Raw genomic sequence first — 26,158 nt, 5'->3', positions numbered from 1 at the left:
GAAACTCTCATCAGCCATCTCTCAAATCAGTGACAAGCAAATAACATTAAGTCAGCAAGTAATCTCTGCAGTTGCACTGGAAACGCTCTCATATACAGTGATAATTTCCAATTAGTAAATAAGATTTAGCGAGTTTCTAATAAAGTTTTCTCTACTTATTTAGCATAGTCCTGATGTTTTAATCTGAATGTCATGCTGTAGCAAGTTTAATACCACACAGATGCAGGAGCATATTACAACAAAATAACCCCCACGCAAATTAATCTTTTAATTATATAAGAAACAGCAAGCTAATTTGGCAGACCCATTGCCCATGAACTGTTGATACCCACAACAAACCATTGACAGACATCCCCACTTAGACTTGTGCTTGCACAAGGTACTAGCAGACTTCAAATGTGCCTGTGAGCAGGGAAAGAGCTAATGTTTGTGTCACCAGCACCAATAGCACTAGGATATAAATACTTGTTAACTTGAGCATCTAACTCCTCTTCTGGGACTACAGAAGCCTTATTTCACACACTTAGCTGTGTCACAACACAGTATAGATAAACAGGAAACCAAATGCACTGAAGTGATGATCTGCCTGAGGGGCAAACTCCTAGTCAAACAAAAGCCACCAGCGGAGAAAAGAAGAGAGAACAGAAGTAGTGCTATTCACTTAGAGACATTGACCCGGGGCTGTATTTGGGACTTGACTCTCACACCCTTCATTTCACTTAACTGTGTGCCATGAAACCTGCCAATGACAGAAAGCTGGCTGGCATCTGTAGTAAGAAAGGTTAGAATACTACACGGGAAATGCTGGATGACCTTGAGGGCTGGTGTAGTAGAAATGGGAAAAAGCTCAAAAGCACAGAGTGCCAGGGCAGGTACTGGGGAGTAAAAAAAAGAACTTGGGAGATCATCAGCAGGAAATTACCCAGGAGGAGAAAGGTCTAGATGTGTTATGCAACTGTGGGTCTTGAGCGTGGCATAGCATGAAAAAGGCAAATACAACCACAAATACTTCAGATGAGGGATTTCCACCAGAGAAAGGAAACCTTCACATCTCTTATATAAGGCATTTATCAGACCTTGTTTGGGAATGGTCCTTCTCATCCATATTTGAGAAAGACAACTACACGCAAAACAGGTGACAGAAAAGCCTGCTGGATTAATAATTGGTCTTAGAGAGAAATAGCTTATGTAGAGTGGGAAAAGGAAAACAGGATACAATTGCTCATCATAGGTACATCAGAGAAAGTAGACACATAAACCAAAGGTTATGTTTCACTCAAGAACAACTGAGGAGGAGGAATAAATATAGGTTAAAGCTTTGAGCACAGTTTCTAGCTATCAATGTGTCCCACTATGAAATAGGATTGTGGCGGGAATAACATCCACATAATCTTCAGATTTTTAAAACTAAGCTTAAGATGGACAGTGTTACTTGCAACAATAGGATGCTAGACTAAACAACTCAGAAGGCCATTTCTAGTTCTGTGACTTATGGATGCTGGTTTGTGAAATAACATCTACCTATGCTTGGATTACCCTTGGTGTACATCAGAAGGAACTCAGACTGAAACCAAATTCACATCACTAAAACAACTCTGAAAACATGTTTTAAGTTTGCTTTAGAAAAGGTGGAACATGTGGAAAGGGGGAACACGAAAACAACAAGGAAAACACAACAGCATCCTTACCTCCCATGAGGAAGAGAAGCCCTGCCACATACTGCATAAGGCCTCGATCCCAACAGCACCCCAGCACCCCAATAATCCATCCAAAGAGGATGATGGCCACAGCCATGCCCATGAAGCCAGCTGTCATCCTGCGCAGATCTGCAGTGGGGAAGACAGAAAAACAGGCATGTGAACAGTGATAAATTTGCATCATCAGAAGTTCACAACAGTCTTAATCCAAAATGCTGCTGATCTGCAAGATCTTCAGTATGTGTTGGCTTGGGATGATTTTGAGTAAGGAGGGTTCAGAGGGAAGATAATATAAATTAAGACAGTACCTTGGTCTGGGAAGAAAGCAGATGACCATACAATGAAGGTCAGTGCAGATGCACCCCAGTACCTTGTCACAATTTGATCAGGAATTAGAAGTTGAAGTTGTTAAACAGCCTCAGTGCAATGCTAATAGCTTTAGTCTCTGGGTACTAACACAATGTCTGTTCAAATCCTGCTTTTTCATGTCCATCTGTTACTCCGCTGGATTCAGTGGATGTTGCTGCTCAAAGTGATAGGCAAAGTGGTCTCTATGCCTTACTCCAGTGCAAACATGACAGGGGATTCACCTCAGTTTTGACTTTCTGTGTGATCATGGGCAAGACACTGAGCTTCTCTGGGGTGCAGCTTCCCATGTGAAAGTTTGGCCATAGTGCTTCGCTGTTCAGTTGGTGGCATGTGTGAAATTTGATACTTTCAGGATGGTGAGACACACAGATATTCTGGTGTAAGAGATAATAATTAATGCAGTGCAAATACACAGCTGGGGCAAAGGACACTTTATTGCCTTCTCTTGTATCCACATGGTGACCTTGCAGATGATTTTTGGTGAGGATGCTTTTTGAGCGCTCCATGGAGCACTGAGAAGTGAAGGAGGACAGGGAGCTCGACTGAAGCGTGGGGACTGAGTACCACACCTAATATGGGTGTCTGGGGTTGACCTGCATTTATTGCATAAATAAAAGAAAAAGACCCCCAAGACCTAATGTAAGGAACCCTTAAATTAAGACCTGGCTATATCACAAATTTGCCTTCTGAAAGGCAAAGTATGGGACTACTGGGATTCCTCCTCTTGCATTTGCTGGGAACCAAAATCTTCACAGTTGTTTTTGATGTGAAATCTGGGCAAGAAGACCACCCTGGCAACTGAAATAGCAAGGACTATGAGAGCTAAAGAGCATCTTTATACCCTCAGCAGTGGAACAGATGGGGGCATCTTCACTAACATTTGATTGTTCCCTGTCTCCTGTCATGCACACATAGATAGCTTAAACACTGATATGTCAAGAGTTTGTATGTGCAGGGCAAATTCTAGTCAAGTCAGCTCTCCAAACATTTGTTGAGTTTATTTATTTATTTATTTATTTATTTATTTGGCATAGGAATGATTTTGCTTTCTTTCAAGAAACAGAATGCTTATGACAGGGGAAGGAAGGTTTGAAAACTGAAGCATCCACCATTCTTTGTAGCAGCATCTCTCCTGGCTGCCTTTGACTGTTATTTTCTGTTCTTCCACAGTGGATCAAAAGAAGCACCAATATCAGCAGTGCAGACTGAGTGAAAATTGTGAACAGTCATAAATTAGCATCATCAGAGATTTATAAAACTCCTTATCCAAAATGCCAAGTGTCCCCAAGGTCTGTAAGTGTGTTGGAACAGAATGATTTGATTCAGTGGAAGGCATCTCACTCAGGGTTGTGTTCATTATAGCAATTCTTATTGCAAGATTGAGATGCAGAATGCAAGCTATAACTGGTTCCTATACGTTGTCACTGTTTCTTGCCTTCAGCCCACTGGTGACCAGGGCCCTTTTAACAAAATATACATCTTAAACTTACTGTTTTGATCTTAGGTTTTGTGACTGTTCCACCAAAAACCTAAAGAAAATCCCCCTGTGAAGCATTTGAGTATGTTCGAGCAGGTTTGGTGCAGAGGAAAAAAAAGCATTTCCTGCAGAAACTATTTCCTGTAGCAATGCTAGTCTCTGCTCCCTGGGAATTTCTCATAGTGATTTCCTAGACAAGCAGCAAATGTTAGTAAGCATCTTTGATGGCAAAATATCTTCCTACTTTTCAGTTTGTGAAGGCCTGGGCTCAATTTGAAAGGCAGACAAAATCATAAAATGTTTACTGTTTCCTATGTCATCTTCAATAACAGCACAACACGTCTCTCAGAAGTGCTGCACAGCTGTGCCAGCTCTGCAAAACCCTTCCATTTGAACTTGTGACTGCTACTCTGGGTAACAGCACTTGCTCATCCTAATGGAAACGTATCCTAAAAACTTACTGTTAATGAGCTGAATTCAAATAGCTTTATTCAACTACAAGATTCCAATAACTCCTCAGAACTATGCCAATGACTAGCTGATGGAGCCAGTTTTCATAAGTCCCACAGGCATCCCCCCCATCCTGTATACCAAAGCAAGGAATGGCTTTTACCCCTTTAAATCAATGTGAGTTTTTCCATTGAACAGAAGAGTTAAAGTAGCAGGACTAAGATTTCTAGGGCAAATGTTGAGTTTTGACCTTTCTTCCTGATAGAACCTGAAATTCCCTTTCCAACAGCAAAATCCATCAGCATCTTAACACTGGACTTACATCATCTCTTAAAAAAAAAAAAATCACAAAGCTTCTTTTTCAGCCAGGCAACTTTCCAGCCAGTCTACCCTGAGCCTGTAGTGTTGCATCAGGTTGTTGTGACCCAAGTGCAGGACTCTGCCCTTGGGCTTGTTAAACTTCATACGACTGACCATGGCCCATTGATTCAGCCTGTCCAGATCCCTCTACAAAGACCTCTGAGCAGATCAACACTCCTGCTCAAGTTAGTGTCATCTGCATAATGTAACTACAAAGAAGGAAGATATTACATTGCTTGCTTTCTCAGATATATAATGCAGAAGTGGACTCTCAATGCCTTTCTTGTATAACCAGTAGTTTCAATGACTCACTATATGGACTTAGATATCATCATCATTTAAGGGTGAAAGTGTATTATTTTTTCACTCATCTTTTAGAGACATCTTCATGCCTGTTTTGTTTTGTTTTGTAATATTAACAGACTATGTGTGAGTATCTTCCCTTTTGGGAACACGAGTACAGGTGCTGCTGCATATAGTAGGAAGGGAACTCAGTCCTGACTTAAAACCAACATAGATCATCAGACAAGGAATGCAGGCATCGTGTTCATGTAAGCTGGAAACAACAAATGTCTTGATTGATACCATTAGAGGAGGAACAGGGAACGAAGTAATCCAGTTCCATAGCTGAAACTGAAACGATAAATTTGAAAGCCACAAGCTTCATGAATAACGATGAAAAGAGAAACATAATCATTTTAGACAATATCCTTAAAATAGGGACAGATTCTCATAAAACCAATATGCATTTCCTAAAAGCATTTAGTCTTTTGCTGCAGCATATTAACTAAAGTTTTTCTGAAGATAAAGAAAGGCAGAAGAGTTGATTAAGATCCATTTTTTTTTCAAGCAGCATGTGGTGAAAGGTTTTTTTCTGTCAGTTTGCAAATGTCCCTGCCCTTCATTTCACCCTGATATCTGTCCATCTGCACTTGTGATGAGCAATAACGTAATTCATGTTGGTTCTCACATCGTGGAAGAAATTTCACACCTCAGCAGCAGCAAACGTAACATGTTCCGAATCAACATTGCTTCTTGAAAATTTCAGTATGCCTTTCTGACTTGTGATGTTCTGTCCTCCTCCTCGAAACTGCAAGTCATCTTACTAAAGCTAGGACTCAGTCTTTCTGTTGTTATCTATCTTCCTTTCCACAGAGGAGTTTAATCACTCTTCCAAAGTATTAGAGATTTCTTTACTCACAACACATATGGAAAGGAAAACATGAGCCTCTTGTCAGAGATCATAGAATCGTAGAATGGTTTGAGTTGGAAGGAACCTTAAAGATCATCTAGTTCCAACCCCTCTGCCATGGGCAAGGACATCTCCCACTAGATCAGGTTGCTCAAGGCCTCATCCAATCTGGCCTTGAACACCTCCAGGGAAGGGGCATCCATAACCTCCCTGGGCAACCTGTTCCAGTGTCTCCCCACCCTCACTGTAAAAATTTCTAATATCTAATTTCAAACTACCCTCCTCAAGCTTAAATCCATTCCCTCTTGTCCTAGCACTACAAGCTCTTGTAGTCCTTCTCCAGATTTCTTGTAGGCCCTCTTCTGGTACCGGAAGGCTGTTCTAAGCCTCTCCAGCCTGTCCAATTCCCTCTGGATGGCATCCCCTTCCCTCCAGCATGTCAGCTGGACCACACAGCTTGATGTCATCCACAAACTTGCTGAAAGTGCACTCAGTTCCGCTATCCATATCCATATCAATGACAAAGATGTTAAACAGCACTGGTCCCAGTACCAACCCCAGAAGGATGCCACTTGTCACTGGTCTCCATTTGGACACTGAGCCATTGACCACAACTCTCTCTGAGGGTAGCCATCCAGCCAATTTCCTATCTAGTGAATAGTCGAACTCTCAAGACCATGCTTTTCCAACTTGGTGACCAGAATGTCATGTGGGACAGTGTCAATGCTTTACATAAGTCCAGGTAGATGACATCAGTTGCTCTTCCCTTATCCACTCATGCTGTAGCTCCACCATAAAAGGCTACCAAGTTCGTCAGGTGTGATTTGCCCTTGGTGAAGCCATGTTGGTTACTACCAATCACCGCTTCTTGATTTTTGATAAGCCTTAGCAAAGCCTTCAGGAGGATCTGCTCCACGATCTTGCCAGGCAAGTGATGAGGGGACAAAAGGGAAAAAAAGTGTCTTGTGGGGCTGAAAAGATGAATTTGTCTTCAAGAGACTTTATGATATGGATATTAGAGAGATTAATGCACAAGGGATGTATTTCCACACCAGAGATTTAATACATTGAATGCAGTTCTACTGTAGAAGGCAGAAATCTGATGTTAGGTCTTAGGAGAAAGATGGCTGTGAACAGCATTTCATGAAAGGATTCAGCCTTTTGTTCCAACGCCACTTCTCCTGCTGCTGAAAAAGAAACTTTCACCAGAGAAGAAAAGGATTTTTTATTATTATTATTACTCAGCTCTGAGTGACAGCAAACTAGGATGGAAACAAAAGCTTTGCCCTTTACAACCTCTGATGTAGTGGGCCAGAGTATCTGAGCTTATGCCAAAGCATTATTCCACTCCACTCCAGTCTAGCCCAGTCTACTCTATCTACTCCTATCCTACCCTATACCTATTCTAAGCCATTCTCTCTCCTCTTCTCATTCTGGAGAACAGATATTTTTTCTCAGAAAGTACCTGAAGCTGATAATTTCTACTTCTTCAGTGATGTTCAAGAACTGATCTTGAACAATCTTTCTCCAGATTTACTATCTAGGCTTTTAGCACTACAGTATATGATCATCTATGAAATTTCCCAGCTTTGGCCTCAGCAGAGTGCACTTGTAACTTGCCCGGCCAAATCCTCTTCCTTTCTCATTCCCTAGGAACATGGGAGAAAGTCTGAGGCACCTGCATTTTTCGCCATCTTTCTTCATATTCATAGCTTTAATCCTTCCTGCTCCTGCTAAGTGAGGCCACACAAAGGAAACATTTCCCAGTTGCAGTCATGCCAGGAGGCTTTTAGTTACACAGCTTTTGCAGATTATGCAGGTGTTGAAGAAATTTCAGGCACATAATAAAATGACTTCTGCTCAATTTCAGTATGAATTTTGGGACTTCATTAGATCAGATCTTTACTTGTTTTCTCCCTTTCTGTTTCCTTGAAGAACTCAGGGAGTACACATTTCTTTATGCTGGTCACCTGTTTAAGTGAATTCTCTTTTGAGCCACCACACAACAAGCACAGCCTTGCTGAGAACACAGTCCCTCAGCATCACATTAGCAGAGGGATCATTCCTGGGAATCTGAGGCACCATCTCCCTGCACCTAGCACCTCCAGCCCTGGCAGCAGTGGAAGAGATGAGGTGGAAAATGCTGCTTCCTAAATGGAAGTTTCCCTGAATTCTCCAATCATCTGGAATAAAGTCATGATGGACTCTGGGATTCAGGGCAAAGGTGACACCCATTGTTGTAAAATGCATTCAGTGCTGGTGGGAAGTGCTGCTCTGACACCACTGAAGGCTGAACTACTCCATTTATTCCCCCCACACACTAGGTACAGTGCACAGGAGAAAATACAGTACAGAGCAGCAGAGCAGGCTTCACCACGCAGCCCTGCCAGGTTGTCACAGTCTGCCTTGGGGGCAAGTGGTCTCCCCAGCACCCTGCAATGGGCTGAGCATCTAGAGTGAAGACCTCAGTGAACTCTGCTTGCCCCAACATCAGTGGGAGTGCTGGGTGCCCCAAAGCTTTCCCCTGAAAATTAGCTTTCTCCTGTCTTGCAGAGGTGCTCTTGAAGCCAGTTCACCACCTTTTCTTCAGATGCATTTGGATAACAATGAGGTACAGAGCACAGGACCAACTGTGTGACAATAACCAGGATACAGAAAGCCTCATATCCCATTACATATGATCATGGCTTCATTGTTAATTTACAAAGTCTCCTTGCACACTGAGCAGAATCTGTGCTGTTACACACTGCTTTTTATATGCCAGCTACCATCTTGGTATCTTCATATCCACTAAATACATGGAATTTCATTACAATTTAATGTTCAGTTAGTATCTCTTGAATGTCTTCTTGCGAAGGTGGTCAGGGCTCATCAGGGCCAGAATAAAGCAGAAGGAAAAACAGAAACACTTTTCCCCCTCCATTTTTCTTTAAGTGAGAAGAGAGAACAAAACCAGATGGAGTATGAAAGAGAGCGATGAGGAAAATTAAAGTTGACATTAAAGACGGCAAATGGAGTGTGACAGGAAGCAAGAACCATAATGGTATGTAAAACCCCAGTATCAGACAGTGTTAAGGTTCTTTTGCAAAATGCAGCTTTACTCTAAGCTCCTCCTGAAGATAAATGAAGTTGGAGGTATGCAGGAATGGACCACAGGAGGAGCAGGAGGAGCAATGCAGAAAGAGACAGACTCAGTAGTGCCTATTTCACCTTTTTCCCCTCTGCATTTGACTTTTCTTCTCTGCTGCCCAGCACCAAAGCCTTATTCACATTTAGAAACAACTGAAACATTATCCTAACGATTTTTTCCCCCTCTCAGCTCCTGCCCCAACCACAGGTGCAGTACTACTCAGTACAAGCCTGAGAATAATCCCATCACAAAGCATTAGGAGAGGCAGCTTTGATAAACGGCCGGCATGAAAAAGGCTGGAGGCAGAGGGATGGTATCTCTGCTTTATCAGTGCCCCAGTACTCTGCTCAAACATACTCATTGCACAGAACCCCAGCATTACACATTTTAATTCAGGAACTCTGAAAGGTGTATTCTTATTTTTAAAAAAGACCATTCAATGCCTGGCAGTCTGGGGGCTGGAGGCTGGGAAGAGAGGAAGGAGGATGGGAGAAATGGAAGGAGGAAGTATAGAAAGATACTTGAAGGGATGAGAAAACACTCTCCTTTATGAAGAAATTTTGATTTTGAAGTTTACTCTTTATTAGCATTTAAATTGAAAGGCATTTCTTCCAAGCTCCACATAGGAAACCAGAAAATCTGCATTTAAATAGATACCATTTAAAAGTGGGGAAAAATATATATCAGCATTGAATGCTTCTCCATTTGTCTGAAAAGAACTTCTCTTATAGATGATTATTTTTTTTTTAATTTTTTTTTCTTTGTGTGTGCTAAAACGAGAAATTTGAAGTACATTAAAATTCTGCTTGGCATGAGAGGGAGGTGGGAGTGGGGAGGTGGGGGGTGGTGGCTGCTTAATTTCCCAAAACCCAGGTTTTGAGCTTAGATATTTTGAGGGAGGGCCTCTGGAGCCTGCAGGAGGCGGTCCTGTCTGCTGCCAGGGACAAAGAGAGTCTTCTGCCTGGTTCTGCTGCTGCAGGACCTGTGCCCAAGGGGCTGTACACTCCCAGTGAAACACTCACTTTGCCGGGGTCATCACCACGGCCCCCAGTCCCAGCTGGAGAATCAGACCTTCTGCAATTTTGTTAGACACCTCTGTAACTTGAGGGCACTATCTAGGAAACAGGGCCATGCACCTTTCCAAAAGGCAGTAAAGCACAGCCGTTGTGTGGTGTTAACTGGGGTCTCCTAGGAGGAGAGTTCACAGACAAGGAGTCCGTGAAGCTTCAGGGTTCAGAGAGAAGTCCTGGGGCAAAAAGAGATGTCCACACGTTGAACCACTTTCACATCATGTTCTTCTGTTGTGCACTGGCACCTGGGGCTCTGCATAGCCCATCACAAAGCCAGAAACCTCATATGAGATTTGGTTCTGGTGTTTTGCAGAGTGCTACATCCTTTCCTGCAGCAAAAGTGATGAGAATTAGCAAGAGAATAGAAGCCTCATGAGTCAGGGAGAGCTGAAATGCCCAATGCACACACACTGAGGTGGAAAGCTGGAAATTAAAAAAGGCAACATGCCCACGTTGCAGGCAAGTTCTCCCTACCTCCTGACCTCATGTACTCACCCCTGCCTCCTCTCTGCCTGAAATGACCACTCTGAGCCTCAGCTTGTCATGTGCCAGGGCCCACATTCCATATGTTGGCTGGCAGTTTGCATACAGAAGGATGGGCAGGAGCATGGTGGGGAGCAGGGAAGTTCCTGACTAGTGAGAGAGGGGCCTCTCACTGGCTGTATCTGACATAGAGTCCCCATTTCTTGGTTGGTTTTTGGTTTATTTTGGTTTTTGTTTCGTTGTTGTTGTGAATGGTGAAATCAAATTTCATCTACCAGCAATATTCAGGCAGCAACAAAGAGACACCTGTGCATGGTGATCACTCCAATTTCAGAGCACAATAGGCTTTGTCATCAGTGAAGAATCCACAGGACAATCCAATTATTAATATTAATTCCCTTTTCTCCATCTCATTTTCAAGCTCATTCCTACAGAAAAGGTCAGACATGCACTAGCCCCCAGCAATACATTATCAGCCACCTCAAGGGCATTTTCTGCCATGTCAAAAAGGGAATAATCAGGAGCAAAGGACAGCTGGTGCCCCAAAGGCTCAGTTCCAAACTCTGGTGGCTTTCACCTTTAGGTCACTGGTCTGAATCTAGGTCAGGCTGGCACTAGCTGCAAGCTACAGTTCAAAAGCTGAGCAGTGGTTCCTGTGAAATAGCAGCTCCATGCAAACCCGAAGGACAAGCACCTAACCATATTTTGGCTCTTTTAAAAGAGTAACAACACAAACATATTCAACTTTTTGGCAGGGCCCAGGGTCTTCTCCTCCACCTGCCTCTCTAATGGATGGCTCCAGTGTTTTCAGTTGGAAGTTAGGCTGACTTTAAAAAAAAGAAGGTGGAAAAGCCAAAGGGAAAATGAGAAGGATGGTTCTGTGATCCAGGTGCTAAGGGAGAGGCTCTAATGAAGCAATTACTGATCTGCATTGTCTCACAGACTTGCATGACAAGAAAAGGTAGGTTTTCTGTGCCTCAGTTCTCAAACTGGAATGATCTCATCTCATCAGGTCACTTTGAAGATTAATACATTACTGTTTGTGATACAGGTTCTGTGCACTGATGATACCAGAAGCCCTAAAAAGTCTTGTACAGCCAAAAAATTTGCAGTAGGGTAAGGGATATTTTTTTCAGTGGTGACTTTGAATACAATCTGAAAAAGCAGAGGGATGAAAATAAGCAAAATGGTAGCTCTCATCTCTATACACTTGGGGAGAGCAACTCAACATTATGACTATTTCTTGGGCCAAGATGAAATCAAGGATCCACAGTCTCCCAGTTTGACACTGGGTCCCCATCAAATCCAATTTTTGCATCATGATCTTGTCTCTAGTCACCAGGTTGATAAAGATGAACCTCTCCTGCCACTCATCACCTGAACAAATCAGGCAGCTTGCTCCTCTTGCCCCTTCATCTCATCCTCACAGCTTGCTGTGATGTTACAAGGAACAATCTCATTCTTTCTCGGGTGTCTAATTTTTTTCCCTATGCAGATGGCAACCACTTTGTGAAAATATATACATGACAATAAGAAATGTTTAGTAGAAGAAGCAGGTGCCTGGAAAATGGATTCCCATTTGTCCTTCCCTCCTCCTCTCCAAAACCCAGTCATTTCCCTGTTAATAAGCTTGCTGACTACATTGTGGCCCTAGCCTTTCACAATTGATGCTAGTGACACTTTGACAGTTCCACATATGGGCCTGCGGAAAGCAGAAGGAATATAAATTTGCAGTTTGGTAAAAAAGCTGGGTGAGCAGCCAAAGCAGCTTGGGGAAAGGAGGAGAAAACCACCAACCAGCCAAACAAAAGCCCACTGCACAGATGTTAAGCACAGCAAAAAAGGAAAAGCACATCCACAGCTGGATGTTCCCCAGCAAACATGCGCTCAGAAAAAAAGCCTTAGGTACCCATTAAGCCCAGTCTAGCTTGAGATGCCTCCCAACAGAATCTTCTCATGTGTAAATTTAGGAAAAGTTTTTTTCCTAGCAGAAGGGAAATAGGACAGGGCATTCAATCTGTGCAAACTCTCTGGTTAACATCAGATGTCACGGGACTTGGCAGTTGCTCTAACAAGGAATCATCAATATTTCCACTGACGTGACCAGCCGTAGGGAAACAACTATTTTCTAGCACTGTTTTGTGGAGTGTCTTTGAATTTACTTTTCAAGATATCTCTGCCCAAAACACCACTGACAGTTTACAGATTGGCTCAGCTACTTGGCAGGCATATCACGCACCATACATCTTCCCCAAATTGCATCTATACTGAATCCCATCAAATTTGTCTAAAAACTAACTGCCAGAAAGTCGTCCAATCGTCATGTGACAAGATTGAGGTAAGAAAAAATGTTGTACTTAGCAGTTTGTTCAGGTTGTTAATTAACCCCCACTGTTGGAAAGACAATCCTGTTCTTTCATTTGGCTATGCCTGGTTGCTGCTTCCAGGCAGGGTTACTGCTGTGTGGTGGTAAGCAGTGCTGTGATCACTCTCTTTCCAATGCCCACTGAAATAATTATATTTTTTTCTGAAATCAGTGGACTATGGCTTTTACCATGGTTTACTTGATGGAAAATTGGCAGTGGAGTTGCTGTGTGTGAATATGTAAATAATCATGTGTAGTAATGGTACAGCTGCTGTAAATGGTTAACCAGTGATGCAAAATTATTGTTTAAATATAATGGTTTGTTTGAATTTTCTTTATGACAATATGGGTCCTCTGGGCAGATCAGGCAGGGAGGCAATACAAGAGTCCAGATAAGCATACCCCAACTTGAAACTGAGAGACAATAAGGCATGCTCTTCCTGTCTCCAGAAGCACAGAACCAAATGTGGAGCCCAAAACAGTTCTAACAAACTCCAAAATGCTTCCTAAGTAAGGGTAGTGGGAACTACTGGTCAGCAACTCCTGGTGGAGGTGAAATGACACTGAAAGCACAACTTCAGAAAGCTGGGTCTTTGCGTAGGCTGGGAACAGCAAGCCTGATGAAAAGGTCAGCTTTATTATTTTTGAGACATTTTGCCTGAAGTGTTTTTTGTGCTGAAGAAATAATAGTGGGGTAGCTGCTGGATCACTGTATTAACCAAATTCACTTGGAGTGTGAAGCCTAAGAACTTCCTGAAGTAAAGTCGCTCAACAGGCAGGGTGTTTCATGTGATTGCAGGATATAGATGACTGCTACCAGCTTGACATTTGTAAAGGGTTATGCTTGATGGGACTGGGAGGACAATGTGGGTCAGAAGTGCAGGGTGTCCAGTAGTCATTACAGAGAGCACACTGGATTTCACCCTGGCATGCTTGATCCAAAGTCATTCACCTGTCAGGCTTCAGGAAATAGTATGAAGTTGCTTCCAAGGCCACTATACCATATTTAGCTCTGGCCACTTCTGGCAACACATTGCTTCATCTAAAATAACTGGTAGGATCCAACTTGGCATGTGAGACTACCAAGTCTCATCAGAGAAAAACAGTGGGATTTAGTCATTATTTGGCCACAGCTCTGCAGGCAGGTAGGGCTTCCACACATGGTACAGGACAGAGCAAGCTCCTGCCTTGTTTTAGCAATGCTGGTGACACAGAATAGCCCATAGATGTTCATCTGAACATTTCCCTACAAGTCAGCTCATTTCCAGTTTTGCAGAAGACATCCCTGGCACAGCATCCCATTCTCCACCTCAGAATGCCATTAACAAGCTGTGCTGATATTCAAGTTTTTCAGGAAAGACCTATCCTTGCACAGGCTCCTCTGAAGGCAGACACAGTGGAAGCACCAGTTAGTGGCAGATTTTTCAACAGCAAGTGGTAGCACTCCTGCTGCTGCTGTCATTACAAAAGCCTACAGCAAACTGGTGCAAAGTGTGAGAGATTCCTGAGAAATGACCCCATGTTAGTGGAGGCTGCCCAGTTTAAGCAGCCCTCTGTACACTGACTGACAGGGTAGGAGGATGAAGAGTCTTGCAGTTCTATGTGTTGTCATAGGACCTGTTACCTTTTTGAGGAAAGCATCCCTCAACCTTTGGCAAGGAAAACAGAGTGCTGCTAATACAGCTGATTCCTGCAGGCAGCACTCTGCCTATTGCTTCAGGGCCTGACAGTGTTGTGAAGCCATGTGATGTAGCTTGAGGTCTCTGGAGGGACTGATTCTTGCTTGGTAAACAGGATGGAAAGGGCCTGATTCCTGAGGATACCAATATATATTTGACAAGATTGTCTAAGATCATCTAAACCAAACAAACAACTCCCTCAACACCACCCACAGACCCCAGTGGTGTTGTTCCACTCCATGTATTTTCTCACTGCCATCCCAAATGGTGCATTACTGTGCTGCCATATAACCACCAACCTAGACCCTGTGCACACAGCCTATGAAGTCTGCAGGCTACAGAGCAACACAAGGACAAAAGGTGTTATCTGACTTTACCCTCTCTGCCTCATCAATCAGCTGAGAGCAGGGCTGGTTGTGTATTTGTATTTGGAGATACACAAAAATAGAGACAGGGAAAGAGGTGGCAGTTATAAATGTTTTGCAACCTGAATGTGACATCAATATATGTATGCAGTGTGTTCACAACACTAGGTACTTATGTACAACCCTAACAAAATACCATGTTTGAGAGCAGTTTCACAAAACTACCCAATAATCTAGAAGCACTTGCCACAAACAAGACTAACTCTAGTTTTACTGAGGAAAAAAAAAAAAAAAAGAACTATCCCTGTACTTGGTGAGAACCTTGACTTAGAGCAACTCCAATGAGTTCCACATAAAGTTCAGTTCTGACAAGCATATTGAAATGACTGGATAGGTAAGTGATCAAAACCTGCTCCATAAAACATGTTTGATTTCTGTGCCCCAGAAGAGAGTTTTAGTAAGCTTCCAAGTCTAGAAATATCAATATAGGACACAAGAAGTTGTAACATCTCCACACAAGGAACTCTCTGGAAGGTACAGCTATCATGTACCCTCACTGGGTGATGGTCTGGTGGCTGCACTTGAAGTCAGGAAATACACCAGCCTACCTGGATTTTTCTTTCTGTGTTCACCTTAAGGACTGAGTCTGATAGTGACATAGATCAGAGATATTTTTAATGCAAGTTGGAAGCTGACTGCCAAGCTACCTTGACATTTTCTTTATATAGCCCAGGTGCTGTGGTCCTGCATGTGGACACATGCACATACATGTTGTAGGTGGTCTGTTCCCTCTTGCACTACCTTGAAGCTGTTTTTATTGATGCAGGGCTCAGCCATAGCCCCAGGATGGTAGCATGCAAGTCAGAATGGACTGAAGTCAAATTGCCTATTTGGCCAGATGTAGCATCTACTGCACCTCATGACAAAAACTTTGTTAAGAACTGGAGGAAGAAAAGGTCCTATGTTAAATCCACATGACCATCTCAGAAACAGTCCAGCTGCTGGTGGTGGTGAGTAGGAAGATGTTCACCAGGGCTCATCCCTTGCCCTCATGAGCTGCTTTCAGCAAGGGTGACAGCCCCAGCCCATGACTGTTCTGGCCTTGCCACAATACAGCATGGCTTAGGCCTGGTCAAGGACAATGTAAATGTCACAGATTGACAGATTTCATCAGGCTGGAGGGGATTCTTAACGTCATCTAGTGCAACACTTCTGCAGTGAGCAGGGACACCTACAACTAGATCAGGCTGCCCAGGGCCACATCGAGTCTGATCTTGAATCTCTCCAGCAACACAGCCTCAACCACATTCCTGGGCAACCTGTTCTAGTGTTTTACCACTCCCATTGTAAAGAACTTCCTCCTTGTGTCTCAATGGCAGTGCAGGCTCTTCCCCTAAGCTGAATTCCCAGCTGGCCATCAGAACTTTCTGGCCACTGTAGACCTGCCTGGATTCTGTCCTTCCTGATGGGCAGAGAGCCCCTATGGCTCCCTGGCAGCAGAGTTCCCCAAAAGAAGTGCAACGAATTGTCTGTGAAGTTATCTGCCCAGTTCTGGTTTTCTACTGGGTTTGATATGTTACAAAATAGGGAAATTTAGAAATGCTAATGTGCTCCATGTAAAACCCACAAATGTCTCATATATGCATTTTGTTATAACAGAGCTTCTGACTTTCCATTTTAAACAGCAATTTTAAAAATTGCACTTACATTAAAAAGAGAAAGGAGAAAATATTCAAACGGGATAAGTGATAGAACTGAAGAATGTCAATTCAGACAAAATTCTCTTCGCTGCTCTAAAATAGATTGTTGGTCATTTTGCTGAAAATCTTTTTCAAGTCACCTGCAGTTCTTCCATCATGCTGTTACAGCCTTTCCAGACAGAAAGCCCTTTATTTCAACAGCTCTGTCCACCAGTGTGGTCCATGAGCAGTGAGAGAGGGCTAATAATATCACTGCCAAGAATTAGAAGGCCAAATTTGTAAGCCAAATTTTGACAGGCCAGTAAAACCAGAGTAATTCTCATTTTGTTTCTGAGACGACATATGATTTAATTTTTGCCTACCTACAAATGAATTAATTATTTTGGGATGTGAAATCCTTGTAGCACATTTGCTCACTTTTAAGAAGCTTTTCAGTTCGCCTCTATTGGTTGCTTTGCTCACTTCCTAATGGGTCTCTCCAGATCTGACGCAGCGTTTGAAGCTATGATAGGTACGTATGTGAAGGAGGGGGAACAAATGGAGGGAAAGGCCCAATGTGCATTACTCACAGTCACACATTTCTGAAAAGCTGTGGTTAGGAGATTCCTAATACAGTCATCCTTTTTGATCTCATCAGGCAGTATGAAATACTGAAAGGTAATGAAAAGATTGTAGGCAGGTCTGCTATGTTTGCATATCAAAACACATGCCTTAGCTCGGTACAGAGCAGGAGACAGATGCACTAAGAACACTTGTGATAGGTGGGAAAAGCATGCTTTGAGTGGAAAAGAACAGCTTTCTTGCTGGTCATGTAGTGTTCATGTGTGAGCAATAAGAAAAACAACCCAGAAAACTCATGCTGTATCAGGAAGTGATGCATATTGAGGCCAGAATTCACTTCTGCTGCACTCCACTAGGCTCCAGGCATGATTTGTCTCCATTTTCTCTCAAGGCCCATGTCCACTGCACGAAAAGATCTGTATTTTAAGAAATTATACCTCCCTCTCCCTTACAGCTGCCAACCTGCCCCCTCCCTCTCCCTGCCTTTCCTCCTATCTGTCCCTCTATCCCCATCTCTGGTTCAGATCTCCTTCTCTCTACATGCTCTTCTCTGCCTTGTAGTGCTGTGGTTTTTCATCATCTTTCAGCTCCTTTCCCTTTCTAACGTTCCCCTATAATTTTCTTTCATCTCATAGAAACATAGAATGCCAAGTTGGAAGGGACCCCAAGGATCATCTGGTCCAAGCTTTCTAGATGATAGTGTAGCTCAAATGAGATGGCCTAACAGCCTGTCAAGCTGAGTCTTACAACTCACCAGTGTAAGGGAATCCTGATCCCTTTGCAAGATTATTCCAATGTCTATCTGTTCTCATTGTGAAAAATTTTCCCCTGGATTCCAGTCAGAATCTCCCCAGGAGTAACTTGTACCCATTGCCCCTTGTGTTTTCCATGTGATTCCTCACAAAAAGGGAGTCTTCATCGTTCTGGTAACCACCTTTATGTCCTGGTACGTGGCAATCAGGTCTCCCTTGAGCCCTCTCTTTTCAAGGCTGAATAAATGCAGTTCTCTCAGCCTTTCCTCACATGGCAGGTCTTCCAACCCTCTGATCATTCTTGTGCCCTTCTCTGGACACTTTCCAGCTTGTCCACATCTTGTTTGTACAGAGGTGACCAAAACTGTACACAGTACTCCAGGTGTGGTCTGACAAGTGCTGAGTACAGTGGGATAATGACTTCTTTATCTCTGCTGGTAATGTACTTGTTGATGCAACCCATCTTCTTTCTCTCCCTCTCTAGGTTGACACGTCTTAACACCCTCCCAGTGACTTTTAAAACATTTGAAAAGTTGCAGTCAGGTATCAGATTTCTTATCAGGTCAAAAGAAAATATTAGGGAAGTCAGTGGCCAGATGCAATGATTACAGTTCAGTGCACACAAGAGTGGCATCAGTCTTTATGGTTCCAGATGAGATTTAAATTGTTGATAAAATGCAACATCATTGATTTTCCACTTTCTCCCTTTGTGGTATCTCTCCAGAGCTGAGGTAAGAAACCTTGGGTGCCTTATCTCTGCATTTCTTATCTTAATGTAGTTGCTTTCTCTTATGCATAAGCTCAGCTATGATTATCCTGGATTTCTGCTGTTTGTTATTGTCCTCTACTACTTTTACTCATAAGTTACTGATGCTCTTAACTGTAACAGCACTTGATGTTTCACTTAGCAATTTTCTTACCCTGTTTTTAAAATCTTTTAGTATTATTTTTTAATCACAAACAACAAGCTCCATAGGAAAGCCAAAGAGAATCCTACTTTCTGATATTTCTAATTTAGCCTTTTTTAGGACACAGTCACTCTGTTCACACATAAAGCACAGCAGTGGCTTTGGCTCTACACCTTCACTCAACATTTCTGTCTAGGGTCTCTATAAATGAGCCTAACACTGCAGAGAGGGTTGTAGAGGATGCTCAGCTGAGCCTCAGTGTCTCTGTGCTCTTGGCTCCATTCTTGCAGCAGCAGTGCCCCAGCCATGAGGCTGCCATCCCCATGTTGTGGTGGATTTCTGAGTCCTGTCATACCTCTGCCAACAAGGCCTTCTTCTTCAGGGAGGAGACACCCTTAGTGCCATGAATCACTGCAGCCCACAATCCTTCTGTGTGCAACCCATAGAGAAAATGTAGTGACTGCTTGGCCTCCTTTGTCTGCACCTCCAAGTGACCTGAGTCTGGCACAGATCCTGCTAACCACAGCATCTAGACAACTTAGCTTAATTACATCCTAATTTCTTTATGTAGAGTTTATGAGCGAGATTTCAATTAACTTTAACTAAATATAAGTTTAATGCGTCTCTATCATTCCATTAAGATAATGTGGGACAAGACAAAGATAAACATAGATGTTAACATTCTATAAAGTATGAGATTTTAAATTCGTTTTAAAAAAAAATAATTATCAGGTTATTTATACAGGTTCATAAAACTCGTTTGCCAGTCACCAAATATACTTCTGTTTGGGGTAGGTTTGTTCTGTCTTTCAACTAAACAGAAATCTTGAACCTCTTTTGATCTAATCTGATTTTCCCATGCAGTCATAATTAGCAATTCTTTTTAGTAAGAGCTTTGGGATCCTAACACTGAAGACCCATCTAAGTACAAAGTCCTATTAGGGTTTTCACTGAACATTTTATTAGTGTGTGAAGAGGTAAATAAGGTTTAGTTCAGGCTGTAGCCTGTTTAACTGAATCAAAACTCTTCTGGCTGGAAGTAACAACTGGAAATATGCCAGACTCTTAAAATGAAGCCCCTTTAAAGTCAAGCTCTGCTACGGAGCATTACAAAGCCACCACATCCCAAAGACAGGGTTGGAAGCTCTGCTGGCACAAAATTAAGTAGGCATTTTCAGGTGAAGAACGATGATAAATCTGAAGATGAATCCGTCTGTAGAAGAGCATGCATCTTGAGTGGAGATTTGGATTCACTTATTAAGCAGGCAGCTCAGCTTCAGGAAAGGCTGGGTCAAGATTTGCTAGCCATTAAAGCTCCAGTGTTTGCTGGCTATCTCTAATTTTAAGCATGACTGCATAAGCAGCCAAGTCTCCAATGTACTGTAGCACTACTAGCCACCATTCAGCTAGCAGCCAGGTTTCCTGGCCGCAGAGCTCTCACTTGGAGAAATGTTCAGAGGGTGTCAGCTTGTGGGCCCCACACAGGGACAGCTATTGCTCACATGTAGGGCAGTCTGACTGAACCCATTTGCATTTACTTTTACAGGGATGTTTCTCAAACCATGGACATGTCTGTTAGCCCCTGACATCTCTTCACAGCTGGTTTTGAAAATGCCTAAAGGGTTCGCTCCAGGGGAGTCAGACTTCCCTCTATCATGCATGGCAAATGCACTCATACCACTGGGGTTGGTACACTGAGAAGCCTCACCCCTGAACCTTCTTTGTCCCCCAAGACAGGCATCGTGATAGAGGGGAATGACTGGGCTCTTGGGTCAGAGGCTGGGTGGTGCCTCACGGCAGCCATGCTAGCTGCCATCCCTGTAATTAGTGCCGTTAGCAGGTTGCTATGGAAGTTTTTTTCTCCCTGGAGAAGGTGTCAGGGCACAGCTCAGAGGAAAGAGGAAATTAAGGAGGAGGAAGGGAAAATGCAGATGACTGAAGGAAAAATAACACTGCCCATCAAAACTCTCCCTGGAGCATTATCTCCTTGGCCAGAGCAGACCACACACATTAAAGTCAGGACTCATCGACTGTATATTTTATCTCCAGAGAAATGTTTGCCTTGGCATGACTAATACAGCAACCAAACCCAGCACAGCAGGAATGTCACCAGAGTCCCTCTCACACAGGACCTGTGATTACCATAAGTGAGCACTCTTAACCTGCTTCATCTTTAACTGATAGCTAAAAAAAAAGCTGGAAAGGAGAAGAAAACGATGCTGAGTTTTGCTGTTTTCTTGACTCTCAGTGAAAACATGGCTTCTGAAAAGAAAAAATTACACCAGGCGAGATCAATTCCCTTTGTGCTACTGATTCTCAGCTTCCAAGAGCTGGAGAGAAACAGAGCAAATCCCTTGCATGATCATACTTCCTGATTTGGAGGAGAATGCAAACAAGACTGAGGGAGAGATTTAGTTCCCAGCCCACACCAACTGCTGCTCTGATGGAGAGATGCAGCTGAGGGAAGACACTGGGAACTTTAAAAGTCTTTAAATGCTTTTTGTTTCTCCAGAGTCGCAGGGGGCAGGAATGCATAGTCTAGGTAAATCTGGATGTAAAATGAGCAGGGACCCAGCTGGAATCAGTTTAGTGATATAAAGACACATAGTCTTAATTAAGGGAATTGTGATTTGCCAATGAAATCCCAGCAGGACGTCTGTCTGCCTGATCAAAGAGTTGACTTTCTGATGGAATCTTAAGTGCATGAGCCATGAAATTACTTTCTGAAAAGGGAACATGCAGCACAAAGTGGCAAAGCAAGAGTAGAGGAGGGAGAGAGGGACAGGGAGTGAAGCAGGCAGATCTCCAAGTGATGCTACTGGGAGCCTCTATTCCCTCCCTCCAAATAAAGCTAGAGTGGGGCAGGCTGAAGGAAAAAACAATGCCAAAATGCCAGAAAAGTCAGCATCTAAAATCATTACCCAGCACTCTGAATAGACACATCCCTAATTTGCTCTTCAGAACAATTTTTCCAAGTGTTTAGCAGAATTTGGGGGGAAACGATTACTTTTCTTTCTAAGTAAATTCTTTTTCCCACCCCCATGCCCCTCCTTGTTTGTGACAGACTAGACAAAAGCACCTGCTATTTCTGCTTTGAGGCTGATTTTCTAACAATTTCAGATTTTAAAAAAAGAAAGGCTTTCTCAAAACTTTTCTTTTCCAGTAACATGACAGATTTTCCTCAATTTTCTTGCAAAGGAGTGAATCAATAAGAAATGCTTCAAACTATATGCTCCAAAAGATATCAAGCTTTTCAGTGCACACGGGAAGAGTTTTAGATCAAATCCCAAAGTAGGCAAATTCTGCACGATCTGGAATTATATATAATGCTGTGAGGCTCTAAAACATTGAAAGCTCTGTAAATCAAGACACAAAGTTGACAGAAGAGACACAATGTACAAGCTTCATTTATCATGCCTGTATTTCATGAGCATTCCCACAGCACTCAATAAACTTCTCAAACCCCATCTCCTCACGCAGCAGATTCAGCACAAAGCTACATGGGATTAATCAGCACCGCCTCAGCTCTGTTCCTGAAGGTCTGCTGAGGCATCCAGAGGTGATCATGTTTCCAAACGTCTTACACAGGTCTTCTCTTCCCTGGCATTTAAATGTGTGTTTTTTCAAAAAGCTCTCTCATTGCCAGAGTAAAACCCAAGGTAGTGATTATGGAAACTCTTATATCAGAAAAAGCCAACTGTCACCTTGCCATGCCACCATCCTCGAAGGTGACTAGATTAAGTACTCAAAAGGAAGAAATAAAACACCCATATGCACATGGGGCAAGACCCCATTTAATGGAGGAATATTCCCAACCAAACACACTGGGCTCTCTTACTAGTCAGGCAACAGCATGGACTTAATAAATCACAATTATTGCACTGATGCCATGCCAACATCTAAAGTAAAAGAGAAAATAAACAATAGAGCCCTATAAATTTCTAGCTGTGTTCAAAATATCTGGAGGAAAGCAATGGATGTGGTAAAATAAAAATAATAAAATGAAGACTAAACCAATGTGGAAAAACACTCAATTTTCAAGCATTTCCAACAGTTTGTGTAGCAAAAAGCCTCAGGGTTTCTGACAAGAGGCTGCAGAGCACAGAGAGCAGCTCGATCCTAGCCAGTGGCATAAGGAACATGGTGCCTCCAACGCTTCCCTCTTTGATTGGTTCTTACTAATGTTGCTAGACGTAAGAGGAAAACAAATCTCAGCATCATTCAGTGAGTCAGACTTAAAGTTCTGCTTCAGGACAGTGTAGCTCTTGAGCAAAGCTGCATGTTGAGCACATAAATAAGTGGGCCAGAGAACTCAAACACGTACCTTAACTATTTTGACATGTGGGTGTCCCCCTTCATGCCACATTCAAGAAGTGTCAGTCACCAGATGTATTCAGTAGGCTATGGTTAGCTGTGCGACAGCTGCACGCTACCCACCTCCTGAACCTACTGAAGGCTTCCCTGAGTCAGAAGTGAGCCTGCTGGGCACAGGTGCTTTGCTTTTGCTTGCTGGTGGTCGAAGAACTTCGGAAAAATGCATTGGTGAAAGAAGTATTTTCCTCACTGCTTCCCCCCCCCCCCCATAACATCTGCTATCACCAGGCCTCCCTCTGCACAGCTTCAGAGCTGTGGGATGAAAAAGCCTCCTTCACTGCAGCTGTGGACACCAGCTCCCTTTCACTCAACCACCTTCTCACTTCTCAATCCTTTCAGATCACAGGGAAACGGATTTTCTCTCTCACCTCTTTCCTCTCTCCCCTCTTTCCTCTCTCCCCTGCCACTCTTACTGCATGCTGGCTGTTCCTGTACTCTAAAATTTAGAAGTGCAAGTGTATATGAAAAACACAGCTTGGAGTATAAAAGAGGGTGTTTTCAAAGGGAGTATAACAAAAGTTGTGGGGGTTTTAAGGAGAATTAACAGCCATTTCACATATGTGGCTTCTTCAAAACACTTTCCTTCTCACTATCAGAGCAGGCTTCACAGTGAAGCAGCAATTCACAAGCTCGGTTTTTCCAAGCAGGTTCTGCTATTGAGGGGTTAATTTGAAACACAAAAACATACTATTAATTTGTGTATCTTGAGTCATAAACTGGCTGGCTCTGCTGTTCACCCCCAAGTATGTTTAATGTCTAGAGGAAAGTATCACAATGTAACAACTGCACTAAGTTATTATCTCAGTTGCTCACACTTGGCTATCCAAGCCAAACAGCAGCAGGTGGCTGCTCAATGTCAGGAGAAAATCTGAGTTTCAGGCTGCCTTGACAGCCAGAATTTCCTGTGCCTGGGACATCATGTCTTCTCAAGTTTTCTTAGTCAGGAGTGCCCAGCACCAGCTGTTGAGCCATCATATGAGCCAGGACGCTGCATGTGACTGGCTAGACCCTGAGTAAGGACAGACCAGCAGGGCTCTGCTGACTCAGCAGACACAGAGTGCTTCACAGCCATGACACACAGCTAGCTAGGTGTGCACATGTATGTGTACACAGCACCTGTGCACATATGGCTATTGAGGCTGAGATACGAGGCTGCATAGGGCCCAGTCTTCCAGAAGTTTCTTTTAAAGATTTCCTTTGGGATACTCTTCTCTACTTCCCCGAAAAATCTAATTGGCTGGAGTCTTGTAATGCCATGCCAAGTGCCATCCATTCACTATAGGACCAGATCAGCAGAAGTATGGTTTTCTATTTAAGGCAAGGAACAAATACCTGGGAGGGGTGAGCCCTGCTCCTGGACTTCAGGCCTCCACCCAGGAAAGTGCACTTCCCTCATTGTCTCCACCCACGCCTTTTTCTCATCCTACAATACGAACCTTGTCTCTTTTTCAGATGCTGCAGTTACAGAAAACAAACCAAATTAAATCCAGGAATAAGATGCTCCTGCCCTTCACAGTCTGTGGGTTTTTTTCTGCTTTCCCTGGATATGTATTTCTGAGTGCTTCTTTCTCAGAACAACTCTATCAGTTGAGATTGCAATTTCTCTAAAGAAGAGGAGCTGTTTGTCAAGATGTGATCAGCCATTTCTCCCTGTCTGTGCCTTCTAGCTCTGCTGGAGTTCATACCTGGTTTATTCATCTTTGGGGACCAACTCTGCTGCAGATTTCCCCCTTCCCTTCCATATATAAAGAAAAAGGCCTACTCCATCCCTCTCCACAAACACTCTTAAAATCTGTGCTCACTGTAGTTAGTCCCCAGTTCTCAAAGGGCATTAATTGCTTTGGGCTTCACCTCAGAGCTGCTGAATACTGATAATAACTGGTTTGCTTGGGCTTACCACCTAAACAGCTGATAATTACAGCCCAAGAACAGTAAGGTGCATGCTGTCTTTCTGCCACAGCTGTCTGTGTATCTGGTTTGCTGGGCATCTCTCCACCTGTCTCTAGGCAATTGTGCCTATTTCAACTTGACTTCCTTCTCCTTCTCCTTCTCCTCCTTCTCTCTTTCTCTCTCATATATTTTGCTTCCCAATCTCTCTTTTTTTGCCTTTTCCATAGCTCTAACATCTTTGATCTCTTGTCGACAGTGAACACAGTGTACTGGCTACACAAATCAGAGATCCAAACATTTTATCACCCCCCAGAAGCAGCTCAGGATGTGACAGGTGAAATGTCAGAAACAATTACAGAAAAAGAGAGGCTTTCCAGCCCCACAAGGGAACCATCCGGTCTGCATTCTGCACTTCACCTCCTGAGTCTGCAGGATTCTGAAAGCTGAGCTGCTGCAGCATCCATCCAGATGAGTGGAAAGAAATACAAACATGCAAGCAAGATGTTGAAGGTTTGGTGGGGGCTAAATGGGGAATATCCTGCAAGTGAAACCAGTTGGATTCTCATCTGGCTTCCTCTTTATCTGTGATAAGATGCAGACACCTATGTGTATCTGTGACAAATGTGTCCTGATCAGAGACAGTTTTCATAGAACTTCATTGTGCTATTGGGACCATCTGCTCACCCACCCTTGTCATACTCCCATGGGCTATGAGGATTACCATACACTACCCAGGGTACCAGGGAGTGAAATGGAAGCCAGAAGAACAATGTGGGAATTCTGTCTTTCCTGCAGCCCACTACACTGGAAACCCAGAAGGGAAAAAAGAGCACAGAAGCCTATTTGGAAAGTGGGCCAAAACACAGGTTGGTGTAGTATTTTGCACATCATGGTAGGAGGCCCACAAAAGATCAGTGATGTGTGTAGTAGCATGTATCAACAGTGCCTGAGGCCCCTATAGCTCACCAGAATGCAGATAAAGAAACCCACAAGAATAAAAGCACATGCAAGAATCAGTAGAGCTTCTGATGCCTCCATACTCTGCTGGTTACAGTTGAAAGAAGAAAAGGTTGCCTTGTCACAGCTCTGTCACAGGATCTGAAGAGTCACAGGCCACTTGGGACTGCTGGGATGAGTTATTCATCCAACCTGAAGGTCCCTACTAGGACTGCCACATACTAAGGGTTTTTCTAGCAAAGATGTTTACAGAACTTTCCACCCCATCCTCTTGCCCAAACAGTGCAGATGAGCAGCAGAAGCCCTGGATGCTGTGGCTGCTGCCAGAGAAATATGTCTGTATGCTGTGAAGCACAGGTATTTTGGATGAGGAACTGGA

General features: G+C 43.2%; 1 protein-coding gene across 1 annotated transcript in view; it reads right to left on the bottom strand.

Annotated features, from left to right (window-relative positions):
* TMEM178B (transmembrane protein 178B) overlaps nt 1-26,158 on the bottom strand; it is a 206,382-nt gene that overhangs the window by 16,588 nt on the left and 163,636 nt on the right. The window contains exon 3 of the mRNA XM_054386985.1: nt 1,689-1,826. Coding sequence (XP_054242960.1) covers nt 1,689-1,826 — 138 coding nt within the window. The remainder of the gene's footprint in view (nt 1-1,688; nt 1,827-26,158) is intronic.

The sequence above is a fragment of the Indicator indicator genome, chromosome 14, assembly GCF_027791375.1.
Source record: "Indicator indicator isolate 239-I01 chromosome 14, UM_Iind_1.1, whole genome shotgun sequence".
Lineage (NCBI taxonomy): Eukaryota > Metazoa > Chordata > Aves > Piciformes > Indicatoridae > Indicator > Indicator indicator.
Note: the sequence above shows the minus strand (reverse complement) of the source record. Positions and strands in the feature narration are given on the sequence as shown.